General features: G+C 46.0%; 1 protein-coding gene across 1 annotated transcript in view; it reads left to right on the top strand.

Moving 5' to 3' along the window:
- Window positions 1–16527: 16527 nt before the first annotated feature.
- Window positions 16528–20697, top strand: part of WIPI2 (WD repeat domain, phosphoinositide interacting 2) — a 35803-nt gene continuing 31633 nt past the window's right edge. The window contains exon 1 of the mRNA XM_077829187.1: window positions 16528–16770. Coding sequence (XP_077685313.1) covers window positions 16697–16770 — 74 coding nt within the window. The 5' untranslated portion in view covers window positions 16528–16696. The remainder of the gene's footprint in view (window positions 16771–20697) is intronic.

Raw genomic sequence — 20697 nt, 5'->3', positions numbered from 1 at the left:
GCTGGGAGAGAGGCTAAGGACTGAAGAGATACAGAGACTGAACTGAACTCTCAGGTGCTTCGTCCAGGTCAGGGCTAAGACACACAGACTAAGGAGCTGTGTGCAGGGCACCTTGTGCTGCTGTTGCCTGTAGTGTCCCTGTCCTGTGCATAAAGCACTCAGCTTAATGGGCTACCATCTGTTTCACGCCTTTCCCCAGCACTGAATTCACTACAGAAATTCTGTTTTCAAACACCGTTTCATAGAGCCTTTTCACTGCAACATTACGTTATGTCTGGCTACAGATGATACTGTATAAAGTATTATACTTTCCATTTGACTCACTAAGCCTACCTTCAGGCCTAGAATGCACAATTCAGGTGTACATTGCATTTCCTCTGTCTAAGATGCATGACAATAATTTTCTGTTGCAGTTTACATAGGAATGTAGGACATGGGCCTGGAAGGGATCTCCTGAGTCACTGCGTCCCATCCGCTGCTAGCACAGGCATCCCCATCATATTGTCCTGTTCAAAAAGATATCCTGCTCCACCTTAAAAGTAGTTAGGTTCCTTCCTCTCACCACTCCTAGTGGAAGGCTGTACAAGGATCTCACTCTGATGGTTAGAAACCTGCTCATTTCCAATCTTGGTGTATTTGTGGCCAGTTTGTACCCATTTGTTCTTATGCCAACATTGTCCTTTAACTTAAATAGCTTTTCTCCCTGCCTGGTGTTTTCCTCCTGAATGTATTCTGAGAGAACAAGCCTTCGTTTTGCTAGGCTCAACAAGCCAAATTCTTTGTCTCCTCTTGAAAGATAGGCTCTCTAGTCCCCTGATCATCCTAGTACCCCTTCTCTGCACCTAGTCCAGTCTGAATTCATCTTTCTTGAACATGCGTGATGCCCTGAGTTTCATTGTATTGTGGTTGGATGCACAGAATATGCATCCCTTGACCAGGATTGTCCATTCATCAGGTATCCTCTTAAGCAGGTGCCACTGTAATGTATCCCAACACACCTGAGCCATTAAAACAAGTTACCACCACTTGTGGGGAGCTGATTGCTCCTTGGTGCTGAGCACCCACAACTCCAAAGGATGACCCTGGGTCAAAGTGTTCCAAGAAGAACACCCAAATATTGAAACACCCCAAAATCAGGGGCCACATTTACCTGAGTTTTTCCATTAATGAAATGGGATTAGTAATACTTACCTCCCTGGGATGTTGTGAGCCTGAATTCATTCAGGTCTGCAGAGATGCTATGAAAGTGCAAAGGATTTTTGTTATACCAGGAAAACAAAGCAAGGGTGTCAGCCCTGCAGGTGCCCTATGCTCTGAGGAGCGCCGCATCTTTCAAGGCCCACTGTCAGCTTAATTCACTCTGTCCTGCAAGTACCACCCTGGAATTCACTCCCTGCTTCCTCTAGGGAAGGGCAGAGGTTGGGAGGGATCCTGGAGGGTTTCAAAACACAATGCAAAATGGTTCAGCTACAGGAATTAGAACACAACCACTTGGCTTTACCTGGCATATCTTGTCTTCTGAAAATCCAGGATTCTGGACATGAACATCTTGGCAGTTCCATCAGAATCCAGCTCTGGTCCAGGGAGTGTTGAAGAGCGGGGGAAGGTGGGAGGAAGAAGCAGAGTGAGACAGGCAGGAGCGGAGGAAATTCAGGAGCAGCAGGTTAAATCCCAGAGGCAGATTTTCAGCTCAGTAGCGGACAGGGGGCAGGGGAGTCTCTGTGATTCCTCTGACCCAAGGAGGAAATGGCATGCCCCGGGGTAACCGTACCAACTTCATCCGTGCTTGCTTTGTCTGCTGGCTCAGGCATGTAGAGGTAGCAACTCACAGGACCAAGGATCAGCTCTCTCTCTCTCTCTCTCTCTCTCCCCCACCCAAACACTCTGTGTGTGTTTAAAATGCTAAAGAGAAAAATCAAGGCCACCCTTAGTTTCTCCCGCCCCCTGTTGCACAAGAGAATAATACAATAAAAACAAAAGCAACCTAAGAGAGCGCCAGTGTGTGTGTGTGAGGGATGGAGGGAGGGTACGTGGGTCCTGCTGCAAAATAATCCGATGAGGAGGAGGAAAAGAAGGAAAGCGAGTGAGCAATCCCATCCTGCCCCACATGTCACAGCAACCTGCCCAACCTGCCTTATCCACACAGCCAGCTTGAGCGGAGCTATAAATACACCCAGCGGATCAAATAGCTGCAGATTTGAATTTAAAATGTAATTAAAGCATGCCAAGGGTGGAGCTGCAGACAGATGGACAGAGACAGACAGAGTGCGGGGGGAAAGTGGGTGTGAGCAGCTGTTGATGGGCAGAATCACTCAGTGCTTCCCCAGACCTAGAGCCCTTCGTCGGCTTCGCTTGCTCCCAGCGAGGGCATGGCCTTCCTCGCCTTCGCAGGTGTTTTGGCGAGGTGACTCTTTTCTACACAGGGCTCATGCTTCCCCCAGGACCAAGCTGTCTCAAGCTGGGATGCTGGTGAGATGGTGCCTTTCCGCCCTGGCATCCTGGAGGGCACCAGGAGGCACTGGAGACATCTGGAGCTGCACTTCTAGGGGGTGCTGCTCTCCCTGAGGGGTGGAGGGATGTTTCTCCCCTTTCAATCTAAATGCACCTTTTTTAAACAGCACGTGGGAGCAGGGGGATGAAGCAGTGCAACGGTTAGCTACGCAGGGCTCTGCACAGAATGGTGCTGCCGGGGAGCTGGGAAGCCCAGCTCCTGTCCCTCTCCCTCTGCCTCCATCACTCTCCCTTTCTTTGCCTTTCATGCAAGGCCTCTCCCTTCCCTCTGTGCCTGCCCCTACTCTGGATCTCTGCCCCTCCCCCCTAACTAGTCCACATAATGTGCATTAATGGATGTGCTTACGCTGAATGCACTGGAGATTTGCCTTCCACACAAATGCACGCCACTCGCTCTGCTCCCTTCCTGCACAGTTACAGGGGAAAAAAGAAGGAAGTTTGTTCTGACATAGGGCAGCCTCCTCCCTAAAGGTTCCATGGGGTGGAGGGGCAACAGCCCTCTCCTTATCTATGTCTCTTACCTTCCCCCGTCCCCTAAAAAACTTAGATGCTGAAAACTGCCACAAACAGAAGGAGCCAGGCTGAGCAGAGTTAGAGGGGGAGTAGCCCTGTGTGTTTTCATTCAACAAAAGAGGTCCTTTTTGCAGGCGCACAGGGTCTTAAAGGCGCTCACCCTCCCAGTCAGGAGAAACATGATCTGGTTTTGCTCCGATGCCAGAGGGAAGTTCCAGGAAAACAGTTAATGGGTTAGATTCTCCTCTTGTACCTATTTTATACCTGTCTAACTCCATTGCCTCCAGTGGTGTTCCCCCATGTACACGGATGTCCCCAAAGCAGAATTTGGCACCAGCTCCCTGCTCTTACGTATGAATGCAAGTTGATATAAACCAGTTGCATGTAAACTTGATGTAAGTAGTTTAACTGAATCCATCTGTAGAGCAGTTTTAGTTAAAGTGGTGCAATTCTGTGTGTAGACCAGGCCATCTTGTAATATTTGGCCAAAAAAAGGAAGCTTAGCATAAGGTGTGATTTTAAACCAGTCTAGTTAAACCAGTGCAGCTTTGTGCATGGACATTCTTAAACTGATTGAAACCTGGCTTATATCGGTTTAGCTTGCATCTGAAAATGTAGAGGTAGCATCTAAATGGATATGACCAGTTTTAAAATGATAGAAGGACTTGTCCACACACAGCTTTTGCATTGCTGTAACGACATTGGTTTGAAAATGGTATCATTAAAGTGGTACAGCCTCCTAGCATGGACCGTGTGGGTACATACTCAGGGTAGTTAGCCCGTGCTTCTGTGGTTATACTACAAATTTTAGTGCACCACCTTGATAGGAACTAGCACGAGTCTATGCAAGCTGGGAATTGCACCCCTACCTTCCATGTAGAGACATAGCTTTAGTCCTGATGTGCAGCATTCCCTGATATTCTATTCCTAAACTTCTCTTAGAAGTCTGCTAATGATAATCCTATGTGATTTTGTGATGCAGTACTAGGTTAAGTGCTAAGTCCTGTGCTAAGACTTTCAAATTGATTTAACTGTTGACATCAGGAAGATTTAAACCTTGGCTTCCAATGACCCCCCGTGCCACCTCGCTCCCTCCAACTAAAATTCAAAACTCATCTCAGTTGTTTGAATCACAACAGGAACCTTGGCTGCAATCAGTCAGGAAGTGTAGCCAGGAGAGCCAGGTTTCTTGAGAATCCAGTTATGTGAGAAGGACAGTTTCCATGGGGGAATTCATTTCTGTACGAGAATGTATTTCCCTATCGGTCAAGGACTGGGGCAGCATGAACCAATGGGCAACAGCCAGTGATCAAGAAAAAGAAAGCAAAGGGATACATAGGTGATTCTGCACAACATTTCTTTGCTTGTTTGGGACTTTTTAAAATTTGACTCAGTGGCGTGGCTTCCTAAGGACTCTCTGATATAGTGCCCAAAGCACTCCTGGGTATACCTCAAATGTTATCAGTTTGTTACATTTGGAGCCGTATCCTGCACAGCCCAAAAGGGATGGAGTGGACAAATTTATTACAGCTTGCCCTTAGATGAAACAGGTCAGAGGGCAAGGAAAAGGAGTAAAGCCATAGCATCTCTCTGATCTACTTCTCCTACCATGAGCAGTCAGCACCACAGTACCCAGGCCCCAGATCCAAAACTGACACTCGCATTCAGATAATTTCTGAGAACTGCTCCTAGACACCTGCTGCTCACACTTAGAGATTTATTTCAAATTGCTTCTCCAGCCCTTCATGACTGTGGAGAAGCGTTTGCCAGGGCTCTTTAGTGATGTCTATTTGCTCCTTTACCTTTCATTAGACATAATACAGGCATTTTTGGAGAAGGAAAAAAGTCGACAAGTAATGCTTAATGAACTGAAAGTGCAGTCCCTGTGGGAGCCCATCCCCATGTGGAGCAGCATGTGGGGCTGCAGAATTCATTGGCAAGGGACACCTGAAATGAACTGTCAGGACCAAAATAGACTGGGTTCTGAGGGCAAAAGGCAAATTGAAGGAAAAATAAGTTCCTATTTTTGAGGCATTAATTCAGTTGTTATAGCAACTAAAATCTCACAAATCATGTTGCAGAATAACTCCAGAGCTACAGCTTCATCTGACTCTTGGTGGATAGATAATTGCATTGAACTGAATATCATCTCAAGGGCTGGAAATGGAGAAATTCCCCCACATCCCAGCCAAGCAATCAAATGAGCTGGGCAGACCAGCCCACATGGACCCACCTTCCCCCGCCCCATGTTCAGATACCTTCCCCAGAGTATTTGTGCTCTAGGGCCTGGGTCTCACTTCCCCTGAGATATGAGTAACTTCCACTAAAAGTTATGGAAAGTTACTAATATCCCGGGACAGGAGAATTGTGCCCCTAGGTGTTTACTTAGTTACATCTATTATTATTTGTATTACCGTAGTGCCTAAGAGCCCTAGTCCTGGACCAGGCCTCATTGTGCTAGCCCTCTACAGGTACAGAACAAAGAGAAGGTCCATGCCCTGTTTAGATTAGAAGCAGACAAGACAGATACAGGGTGGGGGAAGGGGTATAACACACAAGCGGAAGGAACAAGGTGGTCTCTCTCTTTTATTTCATAGAATCATCTAATCAAAGAAATGTAGGGCTGAAAGGGACCTTGAGAAGTTCTCCAGTCCAGCCCCCTGTGCTGAGGCAGGATTGACTGAATCTAGACCATCCCTGACAGGTATTTGTCCAGCCTGTTGATAAAAACCTCCAGGGACAGGGATTCCACCACCTCTCTTGGAAGCCTCTTCCAGAACTAAACTACCTTTAGAGTTAAAAAGTGTTCCCTAATATCTAACCTGAATCTTCCTTGTTGCAGATTAAGCCCATTACTTCTTGTCCTACCTTCAGTAGACATGGGGTACAATTGATCCCCATCCTCTTTCTAAGAGCCCTTAACATATTTGAAGACTATCTTCCCCCTCTCATTCATCTTCTCTCAAGAAGAACATGTCCAGTTTTTTTAACCTTTCCTTGTTTCGAACGTGTGCCTATCATGATGGCATCTAATTTCAATAACTGCTGGCTTCTGGATGTTGCAGAGAATCACCATCAATTTATAAATCAGCAAAGCAAGGAGGAAGAGACTGTGCTGCAGTTTAGAACCATCCATCACAGGTTTGGAAAAAAGGTGCATGTCCAGAAGTGTTCGGAATGCTAACAAACTTGGACCACGAGAGGGAATGTGAGCTACAGTGAGGAACAGTCCCCTGAACCCCATCCATCCCCCTGGCTCCTTAGTCCTAAATTGTGACCAGCTACGGAATGTGAGTAAATCCATCTCCACTGCTCTCAGCCACTCTGCCAGTGCAAAGGGGGAGATGGGTATCTGTGATCTTGGGCATTGATGAACCTGAAAACAAGCTATTTGTGGTCCTGTGCATCTGCGCTCTTGGGTGTTTATGGTCCTGGGTCATCTGCATGTCTGTGGCTACTTCTGGCCCTAGTATTGGTGCACCTGAAAATGTGTGGTCCCGGACATTTGCTTTCCTGACAACTATCACTGAAGTGTAAATCTCACTCTTTGTTTTCAATTGTGATTTTTCCAGCCTGCTCCACCAGACTTTTTTTTAAATTTGAGAATTGAAAAAGCTTGTGCCTGACTCTTCTAGGCTGTAATTCTTGCTTGTAGTTAGGGTGATTGCTAGTAAATTGAAATCTGTGTCCTCACTGACCATCCATGACCATTATCTCACCTGTAGCATACTCATAATTCCCCAGGCAGGCATGCCATTACTCACAATAGGACCACCGGTAACTATATTTAGATGGGGCAGGTACTGCCTTTTATGTTTGTACAGCACCCAGCACAACAGAGTTCCAGCCATGACTGGAGCCCCTGGGTGCTAGTGTAACACATACACTAAATAATGATAATAACAATGCATACACAGTTAGACACAGATCTGTAGTAATGTTAACAGAAGCCCAGCTAGAAAAAAATCTGTCAGTTGTCATGAGTAACTCTGACCTTGAGAAATTATTATACTATCTGGCATACATAGCATATGCCTGCCTACACCCCGCAGCGATCTGATCATGTGTTTGAACACCGCGAATCATGAATTGTGAGGATTCAAAGCACCGCATGTTGCAGACTGCCACTCGCTTGAAAAAAGAAAAGGAGTCCTTGTGGCACCTTAGAGACTATTTTGTTAGTCTCTAAGGTGCCACAAGAACTCCTGTTCTTTTTGCGAATACAGACTAACACAGCTGCTACTCTGAAACTCGCTTGAAAGCGTCTCTCTCTCGCCAACAGAAGTTGGTCCAATAAAAGATATTACCTCACCCGCCTTCTCACTTGCTGTCCAATCTGCTATGACTGAGTGACCTCCTGTGGTATAAAGCAGAACTGCAAAGACACCTGCTGTATATAAACTTTCAAATCAATCACACATATAGAATCATAGAATATCAGGGTTGGAAGGGACCTCAGGAGGTCATCTAGTCCAACCCCCTGCTCAAAGCAGGACCAATCCCCAATTTTTGCCCCAGATCCCTAAATGGCCCCCTCAAGGATTGAACTCACAACCCTGGGTTTAGCAGGCCAATGCTCAAACCACTGAGCTCTGTACATCCATACAAACATGCCTATTTATCTCAGTTCTTCAGTATGTCTGAGCCATACAATAAAGAAAAACTACATGTGGGGAAATTAACCCTTTCATGAAACTTTTTTCCCTCCAACCAAACACCGATCACCCTCCCTATGCACATTCATGGCTTTGAAAGCCATATGTAGGCAAGATGGTCTGCTGCATAAGAGGCCTGGTGACTAGGATAGTAGATGGTGCGTCAGGAGACATGGGTTCTATTCCTTTATCTGCTGCAGACTGCTGTGTGAGCTTGAGGAAAATCACTGCACTTCTCTGTATCTCTGTTTCCCTCCAAACCTTTGTCTGTCTTATCTATTTAGATTGTCAGCCTTGCAGAGACTGCTTCTTACTATATATTCAGTGCCCTATGGACAATCAGGTCCTGATCTTAGCTGCGGTCTCTAGGTGCTACAGTAATATACACAATAATAATAGTGCATACAGCACAAGGCTAGGTGTTAGGAGACTGTCTCTCTGCCACTGGCTCACTCTGTGACCTCAAGCTAGTCATTTAACCAATATGTGCCTCAATTTTCCCTATCCGTAAAATGGGGATAATGCTACTTACCCACCTCATATGGGTGCTGTGAGGCTAATCTAATTAGTGCTTGTGAAGTGACTCAAAACCCTTGGATGGAAGGTGGGATAGAAGGGCAGAGTATTAAAATACAAGTCATAAATATTTTAAAACCATCCCATTCAAATGACACTCATTGTCCTGAGGCTATGTTTAAAAGGAGACATTTCCAGAGCTGCTCCACTTTGTTTCCCTGCTCTCATAGCCTAAGAAAAAGCAAGGTGACAGGTGTGATCAGCTGAGAGATCTCGAAGAGCTGTTGCTGATAAATAATACATACTACAGAAGCAAGCCAGGACATGACGCTGCCATAGAGAAAGAGAGCTCTGCAGGTTATCGGCACACTGAAACACACTGCCAGCACTTGCATGCAGAATTTAGTGGAGCAGAATGAATGACAGAGGGGTGGTGGGGACTTGCAGCATAAAATCAGTCACATGAGCAGGGGCAGGAAGGAAACCATCTTTGGAGAGCAGAAAGCAGGTCGGTGAGCAATAAACCGGTGAGCTGTAAGGTCTTTAATACTGCTTTAAGTTTGCCCAGCTCAAGCTGGTTTAATGAAAGGTGCCACATGGATCCTTACACTGGTAGAGCAATTCCTTGGACTGTAAGCTCTTTGGGGCAGGGAGTGTCTTTTTGTTATGCAGTCCCTCAGTGCCTCGCACAGTGGGGTCCTTGTCCTTGGTTGGAACCAACCGGTACGACTGTAATATAAATAATTATCATTGCTAATAAAGGAGCAACGGTTCTCAAACAGTGGGCCCCCTAGTATTCCACACCACAATTCCAGGTGGTCCATGGAGCTTGCCAGGATATTGGAGCCTCCTATACTTTTCAAGCACTGATACCTCCTGTTGTCAGGCTCATGGATGAAGGTAGGCAGGACTAGTGGTGGGAGCTCAGTGGGCAGAAACAATCACCAGGGTTCAGAGTCAGTAGCAGAGTCAACAATTAGGCCAAGGAGCAGAGCCGGAGACAGGTCAAAGATCAGGCCAAGGGTCAATACCGGGTATCAGGGTCCATATGGGTATTCCAGGGTTCAAGCAGGAATCAAGGTCCAAGTCAGAGCCAAGTCAGCTTTGGGAGTTTGTGTGGACGTGGCAGATAGCTAGCTAGCAATCCACACCATTACCTGGACACTCCCTGGAGCACCCCTTGGGTTTATATAGGGCGGGGAGCCAATCAGGCATCATGAGGCTGCAGTCTGTCAGACACTTTGAGGCAGGACTTCTTGTGGCCTGGGTTTGCTATGGAGTGTGAATAGGGGAGTGCAAGGTGGTTACAGCTACTGCTGGGGGGCGGTGTTTGCTGCCTGGCAACCGTGCCTAGGTTTGAGACACACTGGGCCTTACACCTGCCAATACTGGCCCAGTCCAGGACTCTCTTGGTGTTTCCAGAGACTCCACTGACCACCTGCCCTCAGAGAAGCAAGTCCTGTGCACAGCTTCTTCAGGTGTTAATTCAAGTTTGACAATGGCACCAAAACAGGAAGGGGAAAACCAAACACACAGATGTACTGCACCAACTGCAAAGTGATCTGGAGAGAGAAAAGCAACCAGGCCAGCAGTGAAAAAGGGGGGAGTTCCCTGACCAGTCTAAAGCCATGCACCCTGGGAAAGGATCTGAACAGCAGAGATACAGAATGTTGGGGAGGGGAATGTAACCAAGTAGGCCTGGCCATCAAATTAAAGCTTGCCTCTTCAAAACCATCCTATGGCTACTTTTTCCTGATGCCTGTAACCTTTTTCCTGTGACCAAATACTCTGACACTAATCGACATATTTTTGAAAGGGCTCGGTAACCAACATGCATCTGACGTGCTGCACTCTTTTGAAAACCTGGCCCCAATTGTGGACCCCTTCTTCTGAACATGCCAGCCCTATTTTCTAAGCCCAGCTGGGAGATTCACTCACTTGGTGATCTCAGACAAGTCATACAACCTCCTTGTGCTCTAGTTAACCCAGCTGAAAACACTGGGTCAAAAGCAAGCACCTCCGTGGAAACTCAGAAGTTCATCTAAGCCAGCGTTTCTCAAATGCAGCCGCCAAGGGCTTTTCTTGCCGCCACAGCCTCCTGGGCTGTGATGGGGCGGGGGGGGGGGGGGAAGGGTGTCAGGTGGCAAAGTAGCATCCCCTCCTGCTCCCTGGTGTTCCTGGATGCACCACCTTGGTGTTGGTTGCTGGGGCTGACAGCAGGGGTTGGGCCCTGCCCCCTCTAGAGACACCTGGGGCACAATGCTGGAGAAGTAAGCAGCAGGTGAGTTCCCCACCTTCCCAGCGGCAGTGGGGCTCAGGCTTTGAGCTTCAGCCCCAGGTTCCAGCCACATAGCTTTGGGATCTATCCCTGGGCCCCATCCTCTAGCCTTCGGGCTCTGGCCACGGGGTTTCAGGCTCCGACCCCCCATCCACTCCCAAAGCCCCTGGCTCCTGCTGCCTCCCCCAACCCTCCATCCAGGGCTTACTTTGTCCCCAGGCTTGCCAGGGCTGAATAAGTCTGCTGTGAAAAGTGATACTTGTATGTTTGTTAATATGACTTTTCAAAACAGACTTGCTAACAATAAATACATTACAATGATTTGGTTGTGTATATGTGCATATTTATTTGGTTTTCCTAAAACTAATTAAATATTTTAGGGAAAAGTGTGAGAGCAGCCACCAGCAAGAGTTGGTGGCCGCATTCTGAAGGCCACCAAATAATTTGTCCTGAGAACCCCTGATCTAAGTTCAGCTGTGAACAAACAAGAATTCAATGTCAGTAAGGAGATAAATAGCTTATTTTATAAATGAATCCAAACTAGAGCCTTAGACCCTCTGAGTTTTGAGGGCATGGTTTGGTGTTATCTCCAAATTGGAACCTACCCCTACAGTTTTGATTCAGGGTTGGATCTAAATCTAGTTGGAGCTATTTTCTAAATTTGGTTCAAGATGTTGGAAGACCAGCTGGTACTGTGAGATTTCCACCATTTGGGGATGAAATCCTGTATGCTTTCAGACCTGATTCAGCCTTGAACCCAGACCCCAGCCTACTCAACCCTGAATCTGGATATGAACACCATCCCTTCCACCCATCACTAACACACCTTGGTGTATAGAACTGCAGGTATAAATGAAGTTTATTTCAATTCAGACTTACCACCTTGGTTTTCAAAACTTTCCGACATCAGTGGACTACTTGGAACTGGGGACAGCAATACCCCAAAGGCAGGATCTTTGTGGAGAATGTCAGTGCTCCCTCTCCTGGGAGGATGTTAAAGTCATGCAACATTGAAAGCCTTTCCATAAATAGCTCCCAAGAATATGCCACATGTTAGTCTAAAAAGACTTTCCTTAAGCACCTGTGGGGCAGGTTCTACTCGGAAAAGTGACTGTGGAAAATGACACACAGGGGCTCTTTGTTCGTTACCTCTCACTGATTCCAGATCCAAATTGCTCAGTCTACAAGTAAAAAATGTGCCTGCCCTGGAGGATTTAAGAGATGAGTTGGACTCCTTCCTTCTCATGCAACAGGTTGCGATCAACGGCTCGATGTAGAGCTGGCAACCGGTATCAAGCGGAGTGCCTCAGGGGTCGGTCCTGGCACCAGTTTTGTTCAACATCTTTATTAATGATCTGGATGATGGGATGGATTGCACCCTCAGCAAGTTCACAGATGACACTAAACTGGGGGGAGAGGTAGATACACTAGAAGGTAGGGATAGGGTCCAGAGTGACCTGGACAAGTTGGAGGATTGGGCCAAAAGAAATCTGATGAGGTTCAATAAGGACAAGTGCAGAGTCTTGCATTTAGGATGGAAGAATCCCATGCACCGCTACAGGCTGGGGACCATCTGGCTAAGCAGCAGTTCTGCAGAAAAGGACCTGGGGATTACAGTGAACAAGAAGCTGGATATGAGTCAGCAGCGTGCCCTTGTTGCCAAGAAGGCTAACAGCATATTGGGCTGCATTAATAGAAACATTCCCAGCAGATCGAGGGAGGTGATTATTCCCCTCTATTCGGCACTGGTGAGGCCACATCTGGAGTACTGCGTCCAGTTTTGGACCCCACACTACAGAAAGGATGTGGACAAATTGGAGAGAGTCCAGTGGAGGGCAACGAAAATGATCAAGAGGCTGGGGCACATGACTTACAAGGAGAGGCTGAGGGAACTGGGATTGTTTAGTCTGCAGAAGAAAAGAGTGAGGCGGGATTTGATAGCAGCCTTCAACTACCTCAAGGAGGGTTGGATGGAGCTCGACTATTCTCAGTGGTGGCAGATGACAGAACAAGGAGCAATGGTCTCAAGTTGCAGTGGGGCAGGTCTAGGTTGGATATTAGGAAACACTATTTCACTAGGAGGATGGTGAAGCACTGGAATGGGTTACCTAGGGAGGTGGTAGAATCTCCATCCTTAGAGGTTTTTTAAGCCCCGGTTTGACAAAGCCCTGGCTGGGATGATTTAGTTGGTGTTGGTCCTGCTTTGAACAAAGGGTTGGACTAGATGACCTCCTGAGGTCTCTTCCAACACTAATCTTCTATGATCCTAACATCACCAAAATTAAAGGACCAAATTGGAGCCATCACTGGGGCTGTACAGGAGCGACTGAGTGGAATTTAGCAAACAATTCTGTTGATGCTCATGAAGAAAGAGAATCCAGCTGCCCCACCTTAGTTGTTGGGCACGCTCTGCAGGGCTAACAAGAGTCATTGAAGTGGTAGATAATCACTGAATTTACAAAGATCTGTTGTGTCAGAAGGTGCTACAGTATTTGTACATAGTCTCCTTTCGGAGTCAGACCACGCTTTAAACAGCATTTGGGCTGCTCTGGACCATTTGGGCTGGTTGCTTTGCACAAGCCATATTTGAAAAAAATTAAAAGAAAGTTAAACTTTAAAAAATAACATTTGCACTTATGACCTCAGAGTGATGGTGAGAGCAGTGCTGTGTGGTTATGGAAAATGTAAATATGTGGGTCTAAACTAACTGGAAAATGTCCCTTCAATTTCTGTTCTGTAGCCCTGTTTCCTGCTGCTGCAGGTCAGCTTGTAATCAGGATCCACCATTAAAATCTCCTACTATCATAAGAGGCTGCACAGTGAGCAGATCTGTTGGGCTTGTTCGCTGATGAATGTGCCCACAGAGAAATCCTTCTGGAGGGTAGGAGGAGGGTTTTTTGCAGCCTAGCTTCTTCCAGCTTGTTCTTTCTTCACCTCACTGTTTCACCTGTATCTAATTCAATTCAGTTGTGATGAACTTGCCTGAATGAAGATAGAACTTGCCTGAATGAATTAAATATCCCATCTCTCACCATGCAAATGATCACTTCTGGTTGCTTGCCTGCACTGCGAATCCTATACAGTCACACTATACAGAGATGGAATAATACTGGGCACTTATATAGCACCTACCTTTTGAGGATCTCATGGCACATTATCAATTTTCATGAGTTTAGCCTCAGAACACCCCTGTAAGGTAGGCATTATGATCACCAGTCAATTTTCAGGTGGGGAAACTGACACCCTGAGAGTGTATGTGATTTTCTAAAGTATGTGTGTGCAGGAGCGGGAAACAGTTCAGATCTGCTAACTCCCAGTTCTGTGTATTAGCAAGAGAACATCCTTCAGTTTCTAGTTATTCATAAAGTAGCATTCACCACAGTATATCAGTGTTGCCAACTCTCATGAGTTACCTGCAAGTCTCACAACATTTGATGTTTTATTTAAAAACCCAGCTCCTAGAGACAAGTAATTGCATGAAAATCCCAGGTTTCATTCTTTTTAAAAAGGAAGTTTCTAAATCTCATGGTTGTGGAAGAAAACTTGAAAATGTCATCCAAGTGCACCCTGATGGCTCAAAAACCAGAAGACAAAGAAAAAGAATGAAAACATTATTATTAATTATTATTATTATTATTTTCAATCATGACTTTTGGTGGGTTAACTCATGATTTTTTAACTTTACAGGTTGCCCACATACCAGTGTTCAGGCACTGAAATGAGCCCATAGCAGAAACCAATGAAAGAGCAAAGGAATATGACAGACTACAGAGCTGCAGCTAAGCTGGTAAATACTATTATGGCAAGAAAATGAAGCCACATCTTACTGATATATGATCTCTGTTAGAGCATGACTGTGGTCTAGTAGACCAAATGCTAGCATGGGAGTTGAGATACCTACGTTCTATCCTTAGCTCTGCAACTGAACTATCACATGACTTTGGGCAAGTTTTTGTGCCTTTATTTCCCCATCTGCAAAAGGGAGTAACATTTATTGTCCTTTCACAGAATCATAGAATATCAGGGTTGGAAGGGACCTCAGGAGGTCACCTAGTCCAACCCCCTGCTCAAAGCAGGACCAATCCCCAACTAAATCATCCTAGCCAGGGCTTTGTCAAGCCTGACCTTGAAAACCAATAAGGAAGGAGATTCCACCACCTCCCTACGTAACCCATTCCAGTGCTTCACCACCCTCTTAGTGAAAAATGTTTTCCTAATATCCAACCTAAACCTCCCCCACTGCAACTTGAGACCATTACTCCTTGTTCTGTCATTTGCTACCACTGAGAACAGTTTAGATCCATCCTCTTTGGAACCCCCTTTCAGGTAGTTGAAAGCAGCTATCAAATCCACCCTCATTCTTCTCTTCCCCAGACTAAACAATCCCAGTTCCCTCAGCCTCTCCTCATAAGTCATGTGCTCCAGACCCCTAATCATTTTTGTTGCCCTCCGCTGGACTCTTTCCAATTTTTCCACATCCTTCTTGTAGTGTGGGGCCCAAAACTGGACACAGTATTCCAGATGAGGCCTCACCAATGTTGAATAGAGGGGAATGATCACATTCCTCAATCTGCTGGCAGTGCTTCTACTTATACAGCCCAAAATGCCGTTAGCCTTCTTGGTAACAAGGGCACACTGTTGACTCATATCCAGCTTCTCGTCCATTGTAACCCCTAGGTCCTTTTCTGCAGAACTGCTGCCTAGCCATTTGGTCCCTAGTTTGTAGCAGTGCATGGGATTCTTCCGTCCTAAGTGCAGGACTCTGCACTTTTCCTTGTTGAACCTCATCAGATTTCTTTTGGTCCAATCCCCTCATTTATCTAGGTCCCTCTGTATCCTATCCCTACCCTCCAGCGTTTTACCACTCCTCCCAGTTTAGTGTCATCTGCAAACTTGCTGAGGGTGCAGTCCATGCCATCCTCCAGATCATTTATGAATATATTGAACAAAACCGGCCCCAAGACCGGGGCACTCTGCTTGATACCGGCTGCCAACTAGACATGGAGCCATTGATCACTACCTGTTGAGCCCGACGATCTAGCCAGCTTTCTATCCACCTTATAGTCCATTCATCCAGCCCATACTTCTTTAACTTGCTGGCAAATATAGCACTGTGCTTTGTATAGCACTTTGAGACCTACAAATGAAAATGGCTATAAAAGAGCTAACTCTTGTTATTAATGCTGCAGCTAACACTGGGGGAAACTGCTCCTCCCACAATTTTAGCAAGATCTAGGGAGATAGCTAGAAAACTGGTGGTGTTGGGGGTTGTAAACTTGAATTCCTGATCCCACGGTTCAATAAACCAGTGTGTACATGGCTGGGTGTTCTTCACTGGCATGTTAGAAACCCAGATGGGCTTCTATTACTTCTATTCGGGTGGTGCCTAGACCGCCTCCCCATGCCCCAGAGATTGGTGCCGGAGTGTGCTGGGCACAGTACAAACACAGGAAGAGACAGCCCCTGCCCTGATACAAACTATATAAGAGAGTGGGAGGGGAAAGAGAGGCCCAGAGTGGGGCCAATGAACGAACAGAGGTCCCTTCAAATAAGAGATGGAGAGTGACCCTAGGCAAAGTGACTCGCCTAAAGGTGCACAGCAGGTGAGTAGCAGAGCCAGGAATAGAACCCAGAGCCCCTGTCCAGGGGGTATTAGCATGGGATCCCAGCCACCATGATACCCACCCAAACTGGTGTTATCAGGGACACCACCAAGCACAGGGAACTGGGATTAACACACCCACCCCTTGGAAGCAGACAGAGAAACAGGGGTAGGGTGCCCCCATAACTGACAGATTCGTTAGGGTCTGCGGGAAGCAAACCCGCTACAACAAACCGCAGCCCCCGTGTCTCCCATCCATCCACTGGCCCTGCTAGAGCCCACTTAGCTTGGGCCAGCTGCTAGCCGCCCTCCAGCGACGTGCCACACTAGCGCATGCGCAGTTTTCAAACTTCTCCGCGAGCCGCCACCACAGACGCATGCGCACCAAGGTACGGTGGCCGGGCGGCAGTGGGGAGCCGACAGCGCCTGTGTGGATGGAGAGGTTAAATGGGGGCGGGATGGCGCAGGCGCGCTCAGACTCCGGCTGCCGGAGCGTAAACAAGGCGCTGGAAGGGATGAGGGGGCGGTCGGGGTCGAGCGAGGCCCGGAGCTGCTGAGGCCGAGCCCGCGCCCCCAAGCTCCCTGCCGGCCGGGGGGGGTCCCGCCGCCCAGGGAGGCGCCATGAACCTGGCCAGTCAGAGCGGAGAGGCCGGCTCCGGCCAGCTGCTCTTCGCCAACTTCAACCAGGACAACACGTAAGGGCGGGGGGCAGCTCGGGGGTGTAGCTGGCAGCGGGCGTGACCTGGAGGTGGGGGCGGCGGGCGTCTGGGCTGGGTAAGGGGCGGTGCCGCCTGTTCCTCGTCCCCGGGGCGGTGAGGGCGTAGCCCGCCTTGCCCCGCTGCCTGCGGGGGTGTTCCGCTGCCCCCCCCCCCCCGCCTAGCCCAGCCCACAGGCTATTGCTGGAGCGAGCCCCCTCCAGCGCCCTCGCTGCCATGGGTGCTGGAACTAGGAGTTCGGGGGGCGGGCTGCTGCACCCCCTGGCTGGAAGTGGTTTCCATCTTCTGCAGGGTTTACAGTTTGGCTCAAAGAACCGGCGCATTGTGGCACCTTAGAGACTAACACATTTATTTGAGCATAAGCTTTCGTGAGCTACAGTTGAGGTGTAGCTCACGAAAGCTTATGCGCAAATAAATGCGTTAGTCTCTAAGGTGCCACAATGCGCCGGTTCTTTTTGTGGATACAGACTCACACGGCTGCTACTGTAAAACCTGTCATTATGCAAGTTTGGTTCAATGGCTCTCCCTACCCCCCTGTGCAAAGTGGTCCAGCACCCAGCTCACTCCCCATCCAGCTCTTCTCCCCCATTGGATAGGATACTTGCCCTTTTTTTTTGAGCCCCTCACTCACTCCCCCAATTCGGATTGTGAGGATGCACTTCTGTTTTCAGTTCCCCCACTCCTAAGATAATGCTTCTGTAAGTGCTGTTGGTCTATAGACCACAGTGCTTGTCAGAGCTGGGTCAGTGTCATTTTCATTTTACAGCTGGGGAGACTGAGGCACAGAGAGGCTAAATGACTTTTTTGTGGTTATGCAGTAAATCCGTGGCAGGAGCAGGCATAAGGCCCATTTGTCATATGCAATCTTGAAGTACAAGTAGGGATGTTTAGCAAGTACTGCCTCTTAACACCACAAAGTTTGACTGGTCTGTGACGTGGTTATCCTCCTCTTTTAGATGTTATCCTTGAGACGTGCTCCTCCCTTTGGGTCTCCCTGGGGTGTCTCCCTTGTTCACTTTCTGATGCCCATTCTCTTCTAAGAGGAGGTAGTGTTTTGGTTAGACTGAGGGATGGGACTCCAAGGAGTTAGTGAGGCTTGGGTTTGCAACTCAGTGTGGTCATATTTTCAAGTAACTTTCCCTTAACCCTCTCTCAGTGGTGTTGAAATAATGGCAATAACTTTCAGAGATACTTTATTAACAGATGCTCCCTTCAGTGTCTTATTCTTCTCAAAGTTCATGAACGCCCTCTTTTTTTCATAAAGAACAACGTGCTCCTTAAAAGTCTCTCTCATTTCTGTGTGCTTTGGCTTCTAAAGGCTGGTAATGCACTCCACATCACGCTTATCTCCCAAATTATTTGTCCATTGTAGCTCAATGTTTTAGCTTTGTGTATGTGTCTCAGTCTTCTTAGCTGTGGAATACTGTTTTGGACGCATAAGATAAACCCACAGAAAGTGGTGGTTGATGTGGTGGGGAGAAATAAATCCATACATATCGAAGAATAACACTGGAAAGTCTGACTGAAGTTTTACATCTTCCATTTATATATGGGTAACAGGAGAAAGCAGAGGTGATATGAATTATGGAAAGGAGGATTGGGCTGTTGTAAATGGTTAAGAGATTAGATTTATGGAGGAATAACCAAAGGGAAATCTGGCATTGAGAAGGGAGGAGTTCATTTTGGGAAGTCAGAGGAAATGATCTGGGGTTGGGAGCATATGAGTAGCTATTTTTTAATGACTTGTTCTTTGGTAGATCTATAAATGAACAGTAAGAAATCAAATCTCTTTTCCTTGCAGCAGTCTCAAGTCTCTTGATCCCTTTTCAGCACGTATTGCTAAGTGTAGAAAACCCACTGAGATAGTGAATGCAGTGGCGATTCTCTGAGGTGGCTCTATAAAATGAGTGGAAATACTGTATCCAGATCCTCTGAAAGAGTAGGAAATACTGGCTGTTGTACTTACATTGAGAATAGTGCATGGAAACTACAAATAGACTTGGAACAAGGAATTTAGGGGTTGGGTAACTAGTAATATGAAAGAAAAATAGTCTCAAGCATGTTGTAGGTAAATCATAAACTTTGTTGTATATTCTTTCAAATCAAATGTGTTTCTGCAGCTTCTTTTGGGACATCATATTGTATACCTTATACAGCTTGGCATGCACTTGAGCATACAGAACATGCACGTTTTTTGTTTGATATGAAGTTCACAACTTTTTATACCAGTCACTAGGTAAATCAAGTCAAAGGATAACAAACTAGAAATTATTTCTTCACCTCTTTTTATTGCTATTTTAAAGGACTAGCATCTAACTTTTTTTGAAGTTGACAAGCCTAAAAACTTTACTCTTTCCCCTCCTTAACACTAACAGTTTGTGTTTTTGTTTTTTTTACAAATGTCCCCTGAGTTTGCTTTTAAACCATATCACTTTGTATGCAGAGGAAAAATCTTTCTTTCATGATAACTTTGTCTTCAGGATAGCATTTGTATGCTTTTGCAAGTGAAGGAACAGAAAATAGCAATGTGGTAGCCTCCCTGCACACTTCAATATTTTTTGCCTGTGTAGTTGTACTTAAAATGTTCAACTGGTTGCTAAAGAAACTTTATTTAGCATAGGAAGCTTTGTTTGCAGACTGCTTTTTGAGACTATTTCTCATAATGGAATTATGGTCCCTTGTTACTGAAAGTTTATCATAGCGAGGAATTACAGTTGACCTGAATTATTGCCTCTTAATTGTGACTATTTTACACCCCCTGCATTTCCTTTTCCAAAAATGTTCATCTTTCTCTTGAATTGGTCTGTGCTGTTTACTGCCATACCTGGTTTTTGTGTAGGTTTAAAAATGAACCCCAAACTTGCTGAAGGATGATGTCAGTCATCTTCTTTTCTCTGCAGTTATAGAAATTAAGTCTAGCTAATCTTCATAATACGCATGTTCACAACCCTAAATCCGTGTCTGGTGCCCTGTTCTGTAGTCTTCAGGGTTCCTATTTGGGGGGCGGGGACATTTTCCTCTTTAATTTTGCTCAAACCAAAGGGAATAAAGGCAGTTTATTTAAAATTATGAAACATTGAAAGGTAAAGTGGATCAGATCATCCCTCTCTTTAATTAGGAAGCAGATTTATTGATAACTCGCCCAACTTGAAGCAGATATATAAAAAATATACTTCTTCGGTATATAAAATATCAGATCTTAAAGGCTTCTGTTGAAAAAGCAATTATCTTATGAAATGATGATCCAGTGTGTCATAAGGGACCTGCTAGCCAGGATGTGTTCTAAGTGTAAAGTTATAAATATTTAAGTAAATAGATTTGTTTAAAATTAAATGAAGGTAGAGAGAATGAAGGTATTGGAAGTTTTTATTGCACCACTCAATTAACTTATATTTTACTGTTTGCATATAAAATCCAGAAGTTAAGATTTTGAATTTAATGCAGTTCCAAATTTCTATGGAAAAGCATGATCTGGCAGGTAGAAGATGGGAAAGAGCTGTCATTGGGGGTGTCAATGAATTGCTTCATTGTGTAGGAGGCAAATACAAGCATACATTACTGTAGGTGCACTTGGTACGTACATACTGAGGTTGAAATGTTGGAACTTGAAAGAATACTGACAAAACACAAGTTGCTGTAGTGTTACATAGTTTTTCAGTTTAAGGAAACATAGTTCCAGGATGTAATCAAGCAGGTATCCCACTCTTCAGCATCTTTCTTAGAAAATAGCATTTTAAATGACAGGTTTCAGAGTACATTTTAAATGTACTTTCATAGGTGCCTTATGTTGTGACACATTAGTTTCTAGAGATTTAGGCACCATTCACAAAGATTTTACTTGCCTTTTTATCAGAAAATGAGTACATGGCTTTAATTTTATCCACCCAAAGTCTGTCTTGGATTGGG

Source organism: Eretmochelys imbricata, chromosome 10 (assembly GCF_965152235.1).
Source record: "Eretmochelys imbricata isolate rEreImb1 chromosome 10, rEreImb1.hap1, whole genome shotgun sequence".
Taxonomy (NCBI): domain Eukaryota; kingdom Metazoa; phylum Chordata; order Testudines; family Cheloniidae; genus Eretmochelys; species Eretmochelys imbricata.
Note: the sequence above shows the minus strand (reverse complement) of the source record. Positions and strands in the feature narration are given on the sequence as shown.